Here is a 20,237-nt window from a genome sequence, read left to right as displayed (position 1 = left end):
TGCTCAATCATCATTTGTAGGATAAGAAAAAGGGAAAGACTCGAAATTAAACGTCAATTGGGGGAGATATATGTAAAAAATATGAGTAAATAGGTCAAAAATAAAAATCTGAATATAATAGGTGTTGTAATATAAATAAATTATTTTTCCACTAGATGGCTTTTGTAATGCGAATCTCGCATTTTGTAAGGCTCATCAATTTACACTGGATAGTATTAGAAAGATAAGATTTCGTAATAAAAAAATGTACACAATTTTGTGATTGTTGAACTCAGTATTGTTTGAGCGTGCGTCAAAGATGGACGCCATCTAAGCACTGTTTGGATTGCCAAAGGGATAAACATTAATGCAAAAAAATCCTTTAAAAAAGGAATTTTTTTGACTACAACTTTTATATTTTTTTAATTTTGCCTGCTGACGAGTAATTACTCGCAGGACATCCGTTTTTTGGGGTACCAAGTATAAAAACGGGTCTATTTGTAATAGAGCCTGATCAAAATAAAAAATTACATACTGGATGCGGGAAAAAATCTTTACACTTTCAATCTAGAACTTTATCAACATGTATATCAGCAATAAGCTGTAATAGGGTATGTAAATAAAGTAAAAATAACTAAATTGATGTCTTGGTTACCCTAATCATTGACACCCATTGTTAGTCACGTTCAGATGACATTTCCTTGGCTACTAAGACAGTAAGGAAGATTTAGTTTTTTTTTGTTTTTTTTTTCGTGTTTGACCTAGACAATTTTATTATATTCACAAAAACCTTTATTTAAATAGCAAAACAAAAAATAAAGATTTTTTCGCGGCACCTGGTATTATCTGCAAGGTGGTGTGACAGCCCTCGTTGCTGGTTGTTTAAAAAATGGGACATGCCGAGAAGAATATTGATTGCGTCCTCTATGTGATTAACATAGACTTATGTTAGTTATGAAATAATATTATCATTTAGGGAGTTGTATTATTTTACCATAGGACGGTGCCACTCTCTGTCGCTTTGTTTTCAAAACTCATATAAGTAAACAACGCTCATGCATCATAATTTAATGGACCTCAAGATTGAAGCAAGTTTTTTAATGACACTAAAATGTTGTTGGTATCTTAACGATATTATATTTGGTATACTAATCAACTAAATATGTAGTTAACTGCTATAGTATAAACGTACTTAGAAGAAATAAAGATATAATTCAAGACAATTATTTTCCATTATAATTTATGGTTTTCCTAAAAATAAAGGTATTTTATAAAAGTACTTCCAAGAAGAAATTATCTTAACTATTTGTTACAACTCTATTACTAATATTATCATTTTTATACTATAAGAAAAATCTTAATTAAATAGTTATTCCAACCAAATAAAGCACTACTCTCTAATTCAAGCAAATTGTGATAATTTATATATTAATGCAGAGCATAACACAGAATTGTATTAGAATTATTTGATCAAATAGTGTGCTTAGAGTATTGATTTAAATATTTTGATTTTCAAATGTATTCCTTTATTAACGAACGAATTTTATGAATACAAATTTAACTTAAATAACAAAAGAAAATGTAGAGAAGTATTTTCTATATGAACAACAATCCTCTTGTTTGAAAATTTGAGTGTCGTAAAGTTCAATAGTTATATAATTGAAATTTAAGCAAAGTTAAAATGTAGGAAGTTATTTGGATATACAAGTGATTTTAAGTCTCTTATACTCTTTCTGTGGTTAAGAGTATATGTCAACTTTGTCGGTAGATTTTATAGTTTTTGACTAACATGGACAGTTCCTCAGTGAGATTCCAAGAAATCAATTTTTACAATTTGAGGTAGCGGAAAATTATAATATGTTATAGAAAATAAAAAATACTATTCATCAAATTTAAACAACTCTTATCCATACATTTGTGAATGATTCAGAATTAATATACCTATGTGTTTTAAATGAAACGGTAAAGTTATAATTAAATTTTCATATGTTGGATAATTAATGTAAGTGCTTTTTTAGGAATTATTTTTTGTAAATGTATATCATTTGCACAGTAGAATAGATCATTGAAAACTATATCTCAATTGAATTTTCTATGTATATGGATTCAACATTTAACTTAATCAATTACATGAAAATGTTAGGAAGCTTATATTATGAACTAATTAAATGCCAAATTTACAAATAATTATTTTTATATGGAATTTTTTCTAGGTTTAAATATCTAAGAATCCCCAACATTGTTTGTTTTTTAGACGAAAGTTCTCAATATATTTTACAAGTATTTTGTATTACGCGAGTAAGTCTCTTATATGAATTATGCTCGTAAGCTAAGGATTTTTTATATTATGAAAATGAAATATGTTCAGCATAAATGAACAATTTTATTTCATTGATAATAAAAATCTCAAAATCATTTGGCCGTTGTTCAATCAGTCTGTGATTGCACACTGTAAACTTCCTCAAAGTATTATCATCACCGATTTTAAATAATTTTTGATCATGGTGTTTATTTTCTTAAAAAATAATATTTTTAAATTTGAGACCTATAGGAGCACAAGAGGCGTTTGGGAGTCTCTCAAAGTTTATCCCCTTTCAAGAAACCGAACTTCAGTAGGATATAACTCTGTCTAAGGTCAACAGATTTCATTTTTTTTCAAAATACTAACAAGAATTTCAACTTTAATATAATTATTTTTTTTAAAGAGTATTTTTTGAACATAATATACTGAAAACCTTATTGATTAATATTAAAAATATTGCCCCAATATTGGCCGTAAGTTTGATTTTCCCAATTATCAACCTTACATTTAACTATTGTGTTATTATTTTAATTTATTAATCTGAAAGTCGAATGAATCAATATTCAGGACACTAATAACTAATGAAAGTAGAAAATCACTCACAAAAGTGCTGATTGTCAGGTACATAGGGATTCTCCTAATTAAAGGTGTACTACGGTGTAGATAATCAAAATTTCAATAAAACAGACAAAAGGATTTTAATCTATAGAGACCAGGAATCATAAAACATTGTATCACCTACTAAGTACATACATAATACAAATCAAGAATAAAAAATGTAGCACATTCTATGCTCAAAAAACCAGTGCAGTGATAAGTAAATTTCATCTAACCCATATATTCAGGTATCTATTATTTTGAAAGGAAATAGATTACTGTATAAAATTTTATTGCTGTAATTTTCCATGTAAATATAACCCATATAAGGTAGTTGACCTCTCAGATTTTAAATATATGGATCATTCCTTGATATATTTTCACAAGGAAATTATATTTGACTCAAATTTGGTATTTGGAAGTAACGACAATATAGCAACACATTTTTTTTTTTTTGCATCTGTAACTGAATCCAACTCTGAGTTATAAGGTCTTAAAGATGAAGAAAATAGCATTTTTGACCACATATATCTCGTGAACCATAACACGGACAGGAAAGAATACATCATTGAAAAGATATCAAGCAGTCACCTAATATTTTATTTTGTTTAAATTTTAACCATCTAAAGATAAAACAGTTTTTAATTGTTTTTTTTAAGTGTAGAGTGAAAAATTCCTGGAGTTTTGATCAATCGTGCGATTTATAAAAATCTTAACTTACTTTAGTGATTCTTGTAGATTTATTATATATTCCTATAAAAGGGCATGGTCGATAAATCCTTATTTTCTTATTTTACTATATAAATGCAGTTATTTATTTTTATAAATCGCACCATAACTCCTAAGTCCATAACTTTATTACTCTACAACTTCTTTAAAAAAAAAAGATTTACAAATTTTTCGTATTTGTACCAAATAGCTTGAAAAGTTAAATGTCAAAAACTAATGTCATGGTTTATTTTTCTTTTTTTTTTTTTTCATAAAAAAGAATAAAATTAAGATAAAATAATTTTGGTTTAGCTATGATTGCCTATTATTGCATTAATTTACGATAAATTGCTAGTCAAGCATTCATCAAATACTAATTTGTTCATCTTTAAGGCTTTTAAACTCAGAGATTGGTTGCGTCACAGATCCAAAGTTTCCTTTTCGCAATTGAGCAATAATACTAAATAAGAGTCAATATCCTCGTAAATATTTGTTATGGAAAGACCCATACATTATTATATTGTGCACTTAAGATGTTGCTAATAAAAAAGTTTATGCCTCACCACAAAGTAAATATGTACATTTGTTAAATACGCCCCTTTTTTCCAGGCTGCTATTATGCTTGAATTTTTATATTGAATATCATGAATTGATCATATAAGTTATTATTTCTTTCAAAATTAGTTAGGAGAGACCTTTACGTACAAAAACAAAGAATAGCCATTTACAGCATCTATAAATTCGTACCGTACAGGTATATTTATTGACTTCTTAAAAGGCATTAAATGTTAAAATAAAATTTAGTCAGCCTTCATATTGGTAGAGGTCAACCAACATCAAATTAAAAATTAAGCGTTTATATCAATTCAATTAAAACCATGAAGGTAATAAAAATATAGTAAGGGTCAGTCTAGTATCAGGGCTGCAGAGGGGGGACAAAAATGTCAAAAAAGAGCTCAAAAGACTAATTCAAGAGGGTATTGAAACGGAAGAGATGGATTTCTTTCATTTTTTGTATCAAAAGTGGCATCTCCGCCCTCACAAGGATCTTCCCACCCACTTTTTATAGCTCTCTGGACAGTATGGCGTGAAACCCAGAGATCTCTTACATTGGCTCACATGAACTCGAGGAGATTGACTTGGGCTGTTTTCTTTAACTCCTCCGGGTCCCGTTTGACCTTTCTGACAGAGCCTTTCTTCCTTTCCAACGTTTCTGTACTTGCTGACGGGGTAGGCGGTGGCCTTGGAGACGCCCTACTGCTTGGATTGATCGAATGGAAATTCGTCGATCACGTTCCAGTGCCATTTCTGGACTTGTACGAATGCTAGAGAGTTATGTTAGTTTGGTTTTATAAATAGTTTTATTATGCTTCAATATATCAAAATAGGAATTAATTAATTTCTATCACTCAACCTCCATTAATTATAGAATTAGTACCACACGGTATATTACTCATTAACCATGTACTGTATGGGAAACATAAATAGAAACATCTATCGTAATAAAACTTTGACACACTGATTCTCATAAGGCATAAAAGTTAGGGGAATAACTCTTTTTGCAAGAGATTCCCTTGTAGATACAAAACGTATTTTTCAAAATTTCCACACCCTTTCTGCAACAAACATTGCCCCTACACAGCTCCAGAACGCCTTTCACGATGAAATCACAAAATCCTGAACAGTAGCTTTGTAAATTTTTGTAAGGTGTTGTACGAACCTTCCTCTCAACATCGCCCTATACAGCATTGTCGAAAGGCGAAAGTTTAGTGGATGAAGTAGGCTACATTTCCCATTTCCAGTGTCCCACCAAGTTTTTATTGCACTAAATTTTGGACAAATGAACTTTTGTGTGATGGACCAGTAATATTTGACACTTTTATCGAAAATTAATTGCCAAATAACCTGTGGGGCATTATGGTAAAGTTCAAATGTTCACAATCATGTATAATACGCAAAAATACATTACGAACCAATAATATTTGTTGTATGAAAATGGTTGATGTTATAATTAATATAACATAGTATTCATAAACGAAGAAATTGCAATTCGTATAAAATCGCAACTTGTACAAAACATATTTAAGTATATGTTTTAATGCTAAAAGTTCATGTTTTTATATAATAAAATACTCAAAAACATATCATAACATACTAATTATTTAAAGTGCAGAGCGTGTAGTTCATTACAATTAATTTTTTTTCCTCATAATGAGCTATGAAGGGAGATTACCAACCCAAGCATTAATTGAAGTTACGGCTATGTATAAATATTTTGTTTATGAAAGTGTTTTTAATTCACCTAGATGCCTTTTGGAATAATAAGTATGGATTACGTACTTTGAGATCACGTACAAACCACAAAGGCATTTGCAAAATGCTCATTCAATTATAGAGGTTTATTGCATGCATGATACTATAGTGTAGTCTAGTAACAAGGATTTGCATATACAAATATATATAGAAATAATTCGATATATGTAAGTCGTAAGTGGATAAATTTTTTAGGCTTATGAAAGGGATACAAAAACTATGCCATACATTGAAATAGTTTAAATATAAATTAGGATCATTCCATGATAAATGTTCACAAAGAAACGGATTGGACTCAAATATGGTATGCGGTATTATTGACAGTAGACTTGAAGCACGGATAAAAAATGAAAAGAGAACTAAAAAAACTCCTTTTTCCTCCGTTAGATACCACTGACACATTTCTTATTGATATTTCATTTGCTAGAATCCAAAGGAAAAAAGTCCCTTAATAACATTTAAAATACGTGATATTATTTAAAAATAAGTAGACACTAAAGTTAAAAAATATATGAATTTTAATTAATATTAATAACAAGATTAAATCTATCATTATTATTGTTAAAGCATTGATAATTACTAACATTTTATGTTTTAACAAATTTAAGTACCAAAAGTGTAGTTATTTATTTTGATGAAGTGGAGTGGAATATTGCATATATTAACGATTTAACCCAATTTTATTAAAAATTGCAAAATTTACGAACAATTCCAAGAAAAAACATTTTTACGACAACAAAAAGTTACATTAATTCCCGAAATATGTCTCAGGATCATACCAAAAAGTTCTGACGATCAAATATATTTAAACAGATTTGAAACAGTTTTATGTATATTTGTGTTTAAAAAAATCCCCGTTGACTCACGAAAGGTTAATAAATAAAAGTAAATCTTAGTATTTGACTTAAAAATTTTCCCCATTTGTCGTCTTTAATTTTTTTTTTCTTTTTGGAAATTTTAACCATCTGAAGATAAAAGACATCGAAATCTTTTTATGGAGAAATGATCGCTTCTAGACCAAAAATTCACTCAAGTCATAGTCCTCAGCGTCGTGGTATCCGACAGCAGCAAGATGCCTTCCAGCTTCTTCAAGGCCAACAAGGAAGTCAACACAGACGTCTACTTCAAGTACTTCAGGGTGCCATGTTGTACACAGAAGCTTAAAAAAAAGCTACTTCATATTCAAACTATCAACGTTCAGAATGGTAATAAGGGGCAAGGAAATTCGAAAATCAACAGTTGACAAAAACTATGTAAATAGGAGTTGATGATTATTCGGGCTTACTCTAGTAAAAAAACTATTTGTATTTTCTAATAAATATTATGCTTGGATTTTTTACTTATTTAATAAAAGTTTTTAAAATATATCTTGCAAAATGGGCTCTTTTAAAAGTAACTTTTTTTGTGACAATGTCACTGAAAAATTTACCCACCTCTGGCTTATGTTAATTGAAACTAAGGAGGGTCACAAACAAACACACACCTCCACAGAATTATACAAGTACCTAGACAATATATCCTTACCTATTTTGGCTCAGTTGACTTAAGCGTTTCTCCGTCTCTTTGAGTGTAGAGTCAGTTCGATTAAGAGTACGCTTTGTATGTGCTAAATCGTCATTTGTCTCGCTTAATTCCTGTTTTGTAGTCTCTAGTGCAGTTTGGGCCTCTTCTAAATCATATCTGTAAATAAATAAATGGATAAATAAATAATTATAATAACTATTTCATTTCCTTATATATAAGTAATATTAAAAACACGATTGAACAAATAAAAAAAATGATAGTATCTTTGTCATTACTTTCTATGTAACATTTATCAATTGTTTGTTAATTACATACATACATAGGCTTAAACAACTGTCAAAAAGAGCAAAACCTGCTTGTTTGCTTTTTTTGTCTTGGATATATCGAGATAGACGGAAATGTTGTCAGTCTACATTTGCTGTTTATTCATACGCAGGCACAATGATTCTACTAGCTAGACAGTGAGAGATAAAAAGTGCATTCAAGGAAGGGTATAGGCCATATAGGTTCTTATAATGTAGGTATGTATATTCATAAATAATACGAAAAAAGGTGGATGTGTCGAACCATGAGTCGACCATTTAAAAACCTTGAAGACGCCTAAAGGAAACTTTGCGTATACATGCTTCATAGAGACGATATTTTTTGCAGGTCTGTAATTTAAATAGTATGATTATTTTTACTTTCTTAAATGAAATGGAGATGACTTTGTATTCCAAGATAAGAAGTATGTATGTATTTGCAAGAGGAGACACGTAGCTTCGTGCGGCACACCTTTGCCCAATGGATTACTGAGACATACATATTTATATAGGTAATAGCTAAATATATACATATATGAATATATAATGCGAATATCATGTGTGATAGATAATTGCACTGTTATAATTGACTCAGGAGAGGCCCAATTTATTAAATATTTTATGCCTTTCTTGGTTATTCCAAGAATGGATGCAGTTCAAGGTCAATATGAATTATTCTTACAAGGAAAGATGATGAATTTTTTTCAGTCCTTTTCCACATACTCTTCTTATTTTTGTAATTTACATAATTATGTATGTAACTTTCATAAGTTGTTTGCAAAGAAAAAGGGATCTGCTAGAAATTTTTTAGCAATTCTAAGGTTTGTTTGAGGTTTGCATAGTTCAAAGGTGAAATGTAGTATCAGGATACATATATAATATACATATTTAATTCTTTGGGTCCTCTAGTATTGAATTTCATTTCTTTAGTTAGAGTTTTATGGTTGATAAATTGTGGAATCATAAAGAGAGCTACAAACATATATTTGTATGTATTTTGCAAAAATACTATCACAAGGAAGAAACAGCCAATAAATTATCACAATATTTATCTTTATGTAATATCAGCAAATTCTGTGCAAAACCTCAGGTATTTTATTCCTATATACATAAATGTTAATAAATGTATATAAGCATTTTAATATCGTTTTATCCTTGAGCAAATGCTCAAAAAAGGAAAAATGAAATGACAATTTAATTGATACTAATTTTTTTTTTAAATATGTCAAAAGAACATCAAAGCATATAACATTAGCCTTTTGGCAAGTGTTCTTACAAAAATATTAAATGCCCATAAGGAGATCCAATATATTATGAAGACAAACATTGAGATCACTTCTATTAATTATAAGTTATAAGACATCTGTAACGACTATTTTCCTATTTTTACAATTTAAATATCATTATTGATTCTGCAAGAACGAATTATTATTCAATACACCACGGGTAGAGGTGATGATCAGGAGATCCCTATCAAGCTTGAAAAACTTTGATGATCGTGGAATCATTTGTGCCATGGATTTTGCTATTTGATTTTAGAGTTAGTGAGATGACGAAACCCAAATTTTAATAACAACAGAACTTTTTCGTAATCGAATAAATAGTTCGGCTGACGGATCTCAAAAGTCTGCACTCATAACGGGTTATATCCTTATTGTCGCCCTTGTTTTATGTTGGGCTTCAGATTTGTTTATTTCATCATAATTAAAGGGTGGTATATTTTTTACAGTTGTACTCAACTTTTGAATAAATAATTTGGCCTAGAGACGCTTTTATTTTAGGATCTTTAATCGTAGGACTAGAAAATTAAATGGCAATAATGAGATCTCGTTGAAAATAGAGACAGTCGTTGAATACAAATAAGTATTTTTCTTATAAATAAAATTATGTTGGTGTTAAATGTTTATCATCGTTGTTATATCGTTACGCAATTTTACACGGTGGATTGTGGAAAATACTATTAAGTGTGATAAGTATTCTTTGCAATGGAAACTTTTTTGCCTTGTAGATATATTTTTTATAGATAATATTGGTTAATTAAAAGTAAAAGTTCCCCTTTGATTCCTATCTCTATATATTCACATAGTGACAACATGTAGATTGAAGATATTTTTACTTGCTAATGTAAAAGTAATGATACAAATTCATTCATTTTCTTAATCCATTGAACTGTATACATATTTTTGCATGGTAATACCTTTACATGCGAAGTCAATCCTTTCCTGGATTCAAAGCAATTTACGCCATAAACAATAACATTAAAAAATTATACTTAATGTGAATCTTGGGTCCCGTCATCAATTCTCAACCAGATTTTATCGATAAAAATAACATCTCGTATGTCAATGCAAAATTTTGCACAGAATCCAGTTCTTACCTAAAAAGCTCAGAGGTGGGTAGAAGTATTTACACAAAACATTAAAGCTCTATAACTTTAAATACTTTATTATTGATCAATGATTTTTTTAAATATAACAATTAGCAGGCCCACCCTTATAGACACTTTCTACTCGATATGACCGTCATTAAATCGAATCACAGAGTCCAGACGAAAAAAGAAGGCGGAGAATGTGCGGGTTACCTATTTAGGGTGTGCCTTTTTGGCCTTGTAGGTACTTCACAAATCATGGTTTATACTCCTACTACATTGCAGGAGTTTTACAACATTGTAAACTATCTTTCCGTTGTATTTGTGAGACAGATGATATGCCTTGCAGCGTTGCCGGCTGAGTACAAAGCGTGAATCAATTGGGGTTGCTGCCTTTGTACTTTCATTAGAAGATTTAGGGCAAAACTGCCTCAAAAAATATTGTTTATTAATGCTTTAGCTCACAAGAAAACACAACAGTCATTTGAAAAAAAATAAGATAATTTACAGGTAAAACAAAACTTGATTAAATACTTCTGCCCACCTCTGTACTGTGTCTTCAAAAATATGATGTCTTTCTGCAATAAGTCATTTTGTATATTCCTTCTCCTCCCCACGAAAGGAAGCCTTGATGTCAACATAAGCACATCTATTCATTTAGACAAAATGTCACATTATGGCAAGAAATGAAAACAATTATATATATATTACATAAGATGAACAATCAAACGTTGATTTACTCTCACAATGAAAACAGTTTTTTTTACCTCTTAATACGTCAACTTCTATGTTGTTTGTATGTATGTACTTGTGTACATAGGTACATAATTATCACTTGCGATAGAGGTGGAAAAATAAAATCCTATTTCCTTATTATTCTAATAGCTACTACCGCTTTTAAGTATAGAGCCTTGTTCGTTCGTTCGTATTTAGTAATAAATAAATAAATATATAGGTATATAGACAAACGGATAACATTCAATTACTTTGTGTTTTGTTTCTAATATGTACACCTTACTCTATTCTACATATTTACAGCATTTTAACCCCTAACAAAAAACAAAAAGAAGGTTAAATAACATATGTACAAAATACAATATATATAGTACGTTTTAAATCAACTTCCTTTAGTTCTACTAGAGGAAAAATCCCCTAGTAAACAATCAATTTGAACTACTATGTTTGACATGAGAAATTATCTGAAAATTTTATATTTACACCTTTTGTAATGAAGCATGAGCTTTGTCTACAAAACAGTATGTAGTGGCGCCATCTTCCGGAAGAATAATATAACTCTCGGAGTGTTACTATTATTTATTATTTGTAAATTCAAATTTATATTTGTATTGAGATGGCTAGAAAATTAAATTAGCAGTTATGAAGAACAGGGTATTGTTTTTTCGCCTTAGGAGATGTCCTTTATATTCAATTCCTGACTAGTGAACATATAAATAGATACACTTATATTCAAAACCTGATTGAACATTCGTGTATGCTCATAAAAGATGGAGCGTAGCCCCGAAGATTTGTTACATAGTTATAAATGCAAGTCCTTGTTGGCCTAAGAGTAAAATTGGGGATCGGCATAGGAGTCACTCTTGCAAAGGTTGTTGTATATGTCCTTTTATCCTTTCTCTCTTGTCACAGCTGATTGTAGCTCATCTAATTAAACGTAATTGACCATTATTATTTCACTCCTACAAAACATTATTCAAATTGTCAGGCTTACCATGTTGATTTTTGGTTTCTTTTTTTAACATGACCATTCTACATTGGCTTTTCTTTATTAAATATTATACAACACGAAATTTATTCTTATTTTTTATTAATTAACGTTTTATTGCCCTACCTTTTCAGAATGCTACTGAAAAATTAAATCTGAGTATATGCAATTCTTTTTATATCTTGATAATGCTTTGGTTAGAATTAATTCGTATATTTATCCATTTTTAATAAAGGGTTAACTAATTTAGTAAACTGATTTGCTTTATAATCCTTTTGAAATCTTAGATTCATTTTTTTTCCTAATATGATGACTGAGCCGTGCAACGGAAGCTACAAAGTTATAATATTTTAACTAATATTTTATATAATACACGCAACCATAATAAAAACTATGGGTACTAATTTGATTCCCAAATTTTGCATAAAAGAACTATTGTTTAATAGAATTTTTTATGAAATTTTTTATTACTATTAGTAAAACAAAATAAATCTTGTTGAAACCCTCAACGTAAGCTGCTATGTTTATTTTAGAATAAGAATTCATTTTTTCGCCTTCAAACTAATACTGTCACACCACCTTGTGAATAGCATATATTTTTTAGTTTGCACCTGAATGTAAAGTGTGGTTCATCTAAACGTTCGCATGCTGAGAAAAAAAGTTAAACGCTGTTGTGAATGTATTTCTTTATTCACAGAGCTTAGATTTTTTTTCTACTAAAATCATTATTTAAAGATAATTTTGACATTCACTCAATAAAATTGCCACTGCCTCGTATGACACACTCATAACGTCCCCGGAAACGTTCCACTGCCTTCTCGACCCTCCTAATGGGTAAAGTCCGGAATGCCATCCTTGTTATAGCACTCAGGGATCTTGTAGTGCTGGGGGAACTTCATTGCAAACCCGTTCAACCTTGCCATAGTCCAAAATAGTCTAAAGAGTTTAATTGGCCAGAACTCGGTCGGACATACATCACATTCTCAGAATCAAGAAAATCGACTCTAATTTTACTGGCTGCTACTTAATCAAAGGTTGGTCTTTCATAATGCTGCATATCCAGAGGAAAGGTTTAACCTGCAGAAGACTTAGGTTTTGAGCTTCAGAGTCTGCTTGAAGATGAAAAGCGTCATAACGTGACCTTTGCTGCTCACAACGACAAAATCTTGCCCTATATGATTCTAGGGACGTAAATTTTTTTCAACTGAGAAGAACAAGACATAATTTTCCACATCAGGGATTGCATTATTCGATGGCCGTGATTATTCTAAATTTTTAGTTTATTTTTCTCATCAAAGAAGGAATTTGGACGATTTTGACCACAAGACTTTCAGGAAATCATCGTTAGTGGGTCCTCAACATCCTCCTTTACACTTTCCTTAACTTTTGGACGAATTAAGGTGTGGACCCTACCACTTTAGCCAAAAACGCTTTGTCTGTTTTAATATTCAACTTGCGAAGTCAAAATATACAAAAGTGCTCAACGTTTTTGTTCCTGATTAAAGGAAGACGGGGAATGTTGTCGTATCAGTTTGTAGGGGGATGAGATGAGATCAGAGAAAATTGTGAATGTTTAAAAGAACTACCTTGTATATGAGTAAATATCTCTGGTCGTGTATATTATTTCACAAATGACTGAAATATATAACGTTCACGTATTAAAATCCACACGTTCTTTTTTTATTTTATCGTGCAAGCCTTCCTCCAAAAAGAAATATGGAGAAATGCCAAATATCAGTTGGCATTTACCAGTATTTCGTTCTGGAATACTTAGCCCGGTATAAAACCATTATAACTTTAGTAAAACCAAACTAATTCAGTACAAGTTCGATATGGAATGATTGAGATCTTTTTAGAAAAGGGTTTAGTAACAACTTTTGATCTAAGTTCAAACAGCTGCTTGAAAAATCGCTTCAGACTGAAAGAACCAAAAATTCGGTCTTGGACCGAGTCTCAACACTAGTAGTTCTTCTCAAATATAAAAATACTGTTTAATAACTGTAGAGAATTGTTAGCATCTTCAGAAGAGCTCATTCGAATTCAACAAATTAATGCTCACAACATAGATAAGGTCAAAAGAAGCAGGAAAATCGATGTCTGACAACATTTTACGTAGTAAATTTATACTATGTATCACCGTTTCCTTAATTATATTACAACACCTTTTCCTACGAAAAGAAACCGAAAAAAGGCCCGAAATCAGTTGGTACTTAGCCAATTCTTCCCAATTATTGAATATTTATTTAATAATAATCGACAAATCTTCACAATTTAACAAAAGCTAAGTCCAATTCAACCAATCATTGTTTAGAACACTAACTAGTAGAAAAGAATCAGAAATCGCAGCTGACAAAAAAAAACACACTTTCGTGTTAGTGAATTAACTTCGTGACGCATATATATTTACAAACAAAGCTAACATTATTCGATTGTAAGACTAAACAACACATACTAAGTAGGATATTTAATTTGGCAGTTTTCTTTTACAAAGCAAAAAAATTATGAACATACAAACACATGTAAGTTAAGAACTTTTGGAGAGGATTATCAAGATAAAATAACAATAACAACATCAAGGCAACAAAGAAATATCAAATTTCTAAGAAATACGCATGTATGTAGTACATAAAAAAACAGCATAATTAGTATTCACAATTTTTGTTTATTTTGCATACATGGTACGAATTACAAATTTGCAAAAAAAAGATGTACATATTTTCTTAGGAATTGGTTATTGATGTTTAAATTAAGTATTCATATTAGAAATAGTCTCAAAAATTCGTCCTGTAGAGATGTAAGTACTAGTGACTGTAGTTGGGTATTTAAAAAGCCAAGCTTGTATCTACAGGGTGAGGAATAAGTACGGGAAGATAAATTTTTGTTTTATAAATTCAATATAATTGTTCTACATAAGCATAAACTTTCGTAAAAATGATCAAATTATTATATTAATTTATTTTAATAAAACTTTTGTTTGGATTAGGAGCCGACTACACAGCGGAAAGGAAGAGGGACTTGGCTAGAGGCAGCATGGCAAAGTGGTTCACCTTTGAGGACATTCACAACACTGAAAATCCCTGCGTTTTAGGCAAGACCATTGACAGCATCCCTTAGGAACACTGCATTATCACTAGGTGCATGTGCTCTTTTCTTTGAGGAGGGTGTGAAGATCAACCAACTCGTCTACGACGCCATGTTGCTCCACAAAATATTTCCTTGTCTTCAGGACACATATAGTTATGCCCTTTACATCTTCACCCAAGACGGACCACCCTCTCACACTGCAAAAAGTGTGCAGGACTGGTGAAACGCAAATTTTAAAGATTTTGGGAAAAGTTTATGTAGTCTCCTAGTAGCACTGGCCTGAATCCCATGCACTTATCTATGAGATGCATCCTTTCAGATAAAATCTAAGTTAAAAGTAGTAGCTAGTCCCTATGCTCATGAAATATGGACTAATAATGAAAGTTCGCTGAGAAATTATAAATGTAAGTACTCCTTATTGGTCTTAGAGTAAAGTTAAGGCTCGACATCAGATTATTTCTAGCATATTTTTTCTTGCTATATAAGGAGTTGGATTTGTATTGCTTTCCTTTCTCCCACGGCTGCTTGCAGCTGATCTAATAAAGTGGCATGATAACTAATCCTTTTCCTCCCAAACATTCTTCAAATTGTCAAAAAATACCACGTTAATTTTATGTTCTTGTTATTTTTACATATCCGCAGTCATATTTTTAACAACTCTACCAATACCCCTCTAAAACTGACAATGCTAGACTAGCTGTTTTTTTACTTAAAATGCGAAATAAGTGCGACAATTGCACTCTCGATAAGTCTAAATAAAAAATGTTTGTCATTCAAATAAATTGAAAACTATAGAAGTTTTTCATGGTATTAGAATGAAACAAATCAAAGAACTGCCGACTCGAAAACAATGTTTACTAAAAAGATAAAAATAAATGAGCTAAACGATATATTATTATTAGAGAGTTAGATTAGGAATGCATAAAAGAATAACAGCCTGGAAAAGTTGCAAAAAAAAAAAAAAAACAACTTTAAATGGCCTTTTTTTTTTTTTTTTGAAGGTGATGGTACCATGATTAATCTTGTTTTGTAAATTTATTTTTTTAGACTTAATATATCAGATTTATTAAACTCAAAGATTATAGGGTACATTTGATAAGTTTGACCACACGTCATAATTCTCTTTCTATCTCGATATATGGAGAAAGCAAAAGTTCAATGTTGAAATTCAATTATTGCAACTTTTCAACAACAAGGAAATAACTTCGGAAAGCGAATAATAAATTATTGGAGTAGGAGGAGAAAGATATTGACAAAATCGAACACAATTGCTCGAATAAGTATCCACATAGGATTAGACAATGTTTCTATTTATATATGTTTATAGTAATTTTCTGTTTTAGGAGTTAATGGATTTGATGACGTAGAATTTCTTCTCAATGCTACCTATTACGTTCATCCTGTAATTATACTTTAATGGTCATGTAAATACCCTACTTAAGGGGATGTAATCTCCTCCAGCCTCATCCTTCAGTCCTCGGATCTACTTCGACTCCCTCCTACCCCGAATACTTCATAAGAGACAAACTCACAACTTCCTCCATATAATGAAACCTCCCATTTACTTCTATATCCTTTAAGTGGTAATTGTCCGAACCTCCCGAAAAAGTCGAGATCCCTCTGCCCTTATTCCAACAATATATTGATTGCTTTACAAAGTTATTCACATATTGTTAAAATATTGCAATATTTTAATTTCAACCATCCATCTCGTTGTCTCTAACTTTGATATAGAAAGAAAAAGTATGACGTGAGGGGAAATTGATATTAAGTACCTAATATGTAAAAGGTACTATAAGCATTAAAATTTAAGAACTTCATATTCGATTATTCTAACCAGGTTATTTCCTATTATCTAAGGCAGTTCATACTTTTGGTATTAAATAAGAAGTTTGGATTATGAAAATCCAAACTACGTTTCATACCCTAGACCTTATTATTGACTTTGTAATTTATAACTACGAATAAGTATTGTTTGATAAACTTATAATGTAGGGACACCAGAGTATATAAGCTGTTTTATCTTAAAAACCATTTTGTTTATGCATTTCCACATCTTAATGATACAACTGAAGGTAAAATGTTTAAAAAATAGACTAGAAGACGAAAAAAAGGGCGATTAACTTAAAATGTTTGAGAAATTAACACACTTCCTCAATGGGATGATGCACTCTTTCACTTTCTTAGACCACATTTCATGGTTTTTTTAAGAGAGTATTATCCAAAAGGTGTCATAACTTTTTATTAGTATATAAATTCATTTCTATGTTTTTATATTCCATCCTTTGTACTTGTAATAAATAAATTCTTCTTAATGCACAATGTTTTCCTGCCAGTATGTAAAAATAAAAGAAACAGAAAATGAACTTGGTAAATTTGATGATTTCAGTAATGTTTTGGAAGAGAGCAGCTCAGTCATGACGTTTTAGTAGATCAGCTGCAAACCGCTGTGAGAAGAAGGAAATAATCCCACTCCGTATTTAGAAAGGATGTATAGGCGGGAATTTCTCCAATGTCGATCCGCATTTACACTTCGAGACCAAAAAAGAATTACACTTATAACTCTCGAACAAACCCTTATTGTTACTCATCGTCTGTCATGAGCACACGCACTAGTGATTACTTAACACTTATAGGTTCTGTCTTCAATAATTAAATAATGATGACAACATCTTGTGAAAATAAAAAAATCCCATGCAAATTGTAACTAGAAAAAACCTCTCCTGCCTTTTGCACATCAAGTTACTCCTGAGACTCAATAGATTTTCCTTTTTAGTGGGCCCCAAAGGAAAGGTCGATGTTCTTTTCATTTATTTCTGGAATTTCTAATATTTTTGACGCAAGATCCATTTTATAGCAACCTTAAAACCCATGCAACTATTTATCAACTTTACCAAAACCAAAGGTACGCAATTAGTTTTTATTGGCAACAAGTAAAATATTTATTTATGTGAGATTGGATATTCATATATCCAACGGCCAAAACGTTCATCTTTATCACTAAAATGACGATTTTAATGCACTTCCCTTCGGAGACTGCTCGTATTAATCTTTGCGACCTTGAAAACCAGGCTCCTGGAGTCCTTCCCAATGTCCATAACCCTCGCCACATCAACTTCAACATTTAGGACAATTGAGATACGCTGCCTTTTGGCTTCATGCTCACTCATGATGACGAAATATTTATTAAAGTTTGTGTATGCTCAAAAGAAGGTTGAACCAGAATATCAAAAAATAATCACTAAACCTTTTTTAGAAAATGAACAATAATTCACAGTCCACGTTTTGATGCCGAACCCTGTAATATTTTAGGACAAATTAGAAATAATACAATCGTTGTTCTACTGTTAAATCCATTTATTAATTTTTATAAATCAAAATTGACAAATTTCTATTTTCATTTATATATCTACTATATGCCCTCATCATGGCGTTGCTTTCTGTTTAATATATGCGCAATCTATTTAGGCTATATGTTAATATATTTATCTACTATGAGCCCCTAAGATGGCACTGCCTTCATTTATGATACAAATTGTGATGTAAGTAAAAATGCTCAATAATAGCTATCCCATAATCATCTATGAACATGCAGACTTAGTAAATCATGTTTTACTCAATAAGTTAATGACAAATTGAAAGGGTCAAAAGATTAAGTAAATTATTACTTTTTTTTTTTTTTTTTGTTAGTGCCGATAACTCAGCAAAAACCTATTTGCACAATATTTTCACGTAGGTTTTAAATTTTAAAAATGCCTCAAAGAAATTATGGGTCGGCGATATGTAAGCTAAACAAATATGGAAAATATTCAAACTGTGTCTACATACATTGCAAAAAAGAAATACTTTATTCAAATTTACAAGATGATGAAAATCAAGTGTTTAAACTAAAAGGCTCTATGTATACGATATAATATACAAACAATGTTTGTTTTTGCGTTTATAAATTCATCCAATGTAACTAAAATTACTAAATAATTCCTTCATCCTTTCGATTGCCCACCTTTTTTCATATTCTAAATTAGACTAGAATATCAACTTACATTAGGTAAAGATAAAATTTCAACCCTAAAGTATATTTATCTTATTAAAAAGTCAAATAATTTTTTTGCCAACGTTGAATCACAAATACAATAAGAAAAGTGGGATAACATTTTGAGAGTACAAATTGGTTTTGTGGGTTTTTTTTGGTGTAAATTTTATTGATATAAATTGTTTCAAGATGTTTTATTCAGATTATTATTCATGAATAGTTGTATTTTATTTAATCTTTCAGAGCACATACACAATCTGTGCTTTGATTATTTTTTGAAAACGATCTAAGAGTTAGTCTCATTTTTATATTCTTTAAAAAAGTAGGTGTTGTCTAGTTTGGCCTTTATTCAAGGATCAGAATAAGTTATGTATGAGAAATCTCTAGTGAATATATGATTAAAGTGTATTCAAAGTGTCATAAACCATTTTATATCGTGCTGCAAATTACGTTTTTTATTGCATATAACATAGTGAGCGTTTGAGCTTCCGATACTTGGTTCAATTGAATCAATTATACAGTTAAACAGCAAAACTGGTACAAGAACAAAATATGATGAACTTCCTAGAATTTGATCTCATGATTACAAATATAAACTAGACTCATGCTCTTCAGAAAAGGCAATACAGTCCCAGTTATTTTTGGTCATTTTTAAGATTCAAAGCTTTTGAAAGGTATTGGTGTTGAAAATAGGGGTACATTATGTGTATGTATTTCAAAACCTCATCTAAGAGGATTTCAAAACTGTTTTTAAAATTTATGTATCACAAGTATAATCTGAGTTATCTGTGTTGATATGGTCAGAAAGTTGAAAAATACTTCATTTGATATCTGAAAATACCAACTTCATTTAAAAAAAAAAAAGAGCTCCCACAAAAACATTCGATATCGTTGTCAATTATGAGATAAGGCCACCGCAGAATATTGCAAGGATGAAACTCATTTTTGAATTGATCTTATAAGACGTGGACGAATTCAAAAAGTGTCAAATTAAATCCTTCTAGAGGGTATAATTCCTAATTCGGGATCAGCGTTGAACAATGGAGAAGTATGGATATGTAGGAAGGATTCCCTTGAATATTCGTCTCTAAGAATCCCTCACCGACTAAGGGTGTGGAACGAGTGATGTTGTTTCAAAAATCTTAAAAATAAGAAATATAAATAGTTTTGTTAAGCAAGAAAAGATCCCACTAGATGTCAAACATTAGCTTAGTTGTTTTTTTTTGGTCTGTTAATGTTAATGTACACGTGGCTGGACTTTCCTACAATTTTCTGCACTTTTATCATAAATGATACATTTTTTA

At 30.5% G+C, this 20,237-nt stretch overlaps 1 protein-coding gene across 2 annotated transcripts in view; it reads right to left on the bottom strand.

The window, feature by feature from the left end:
* LOC121127800 (uncharacterized) overlaps window positions 1-20,237 on the bottom strand; it is a 134,781-nt gene that overhangs the window by 86,219 nt on the left and 28,325 nt on the right. For both annotated transcript variants that reach the window (XM_040723318.2, XM_071892931.1), the window contains one exon: window positions 7,424-7,579. In XM_040723318.2, coding sequence (XP_040579252.1) covers window positions 7,424-7,579 — 156 coding nt within the window. The remainder of the gene's footprint in view (window positions 1-7,423; window positions 7,580-20,237) is intronic.

Source organism: Lepeophtheirus salmonis, chromosome 13, assembly GCF_016086655.4.
Source record: "Lepeophtheirus salmonis chromosome 13, UVic_Lsal_1.4, whole genome shotgun sequence".
Taxonomy (NCBI): domain Eukaryota; kingdom Metazoa; phylum Arthropoda; class Copepoda; order Siphonostomatoida; family Caligidae; genus Lepeophtheirus; species Lepeophtheirus salmonis.
This window is presented reverse-complemented; position numbering and strand designations above follow the sequence as displayed.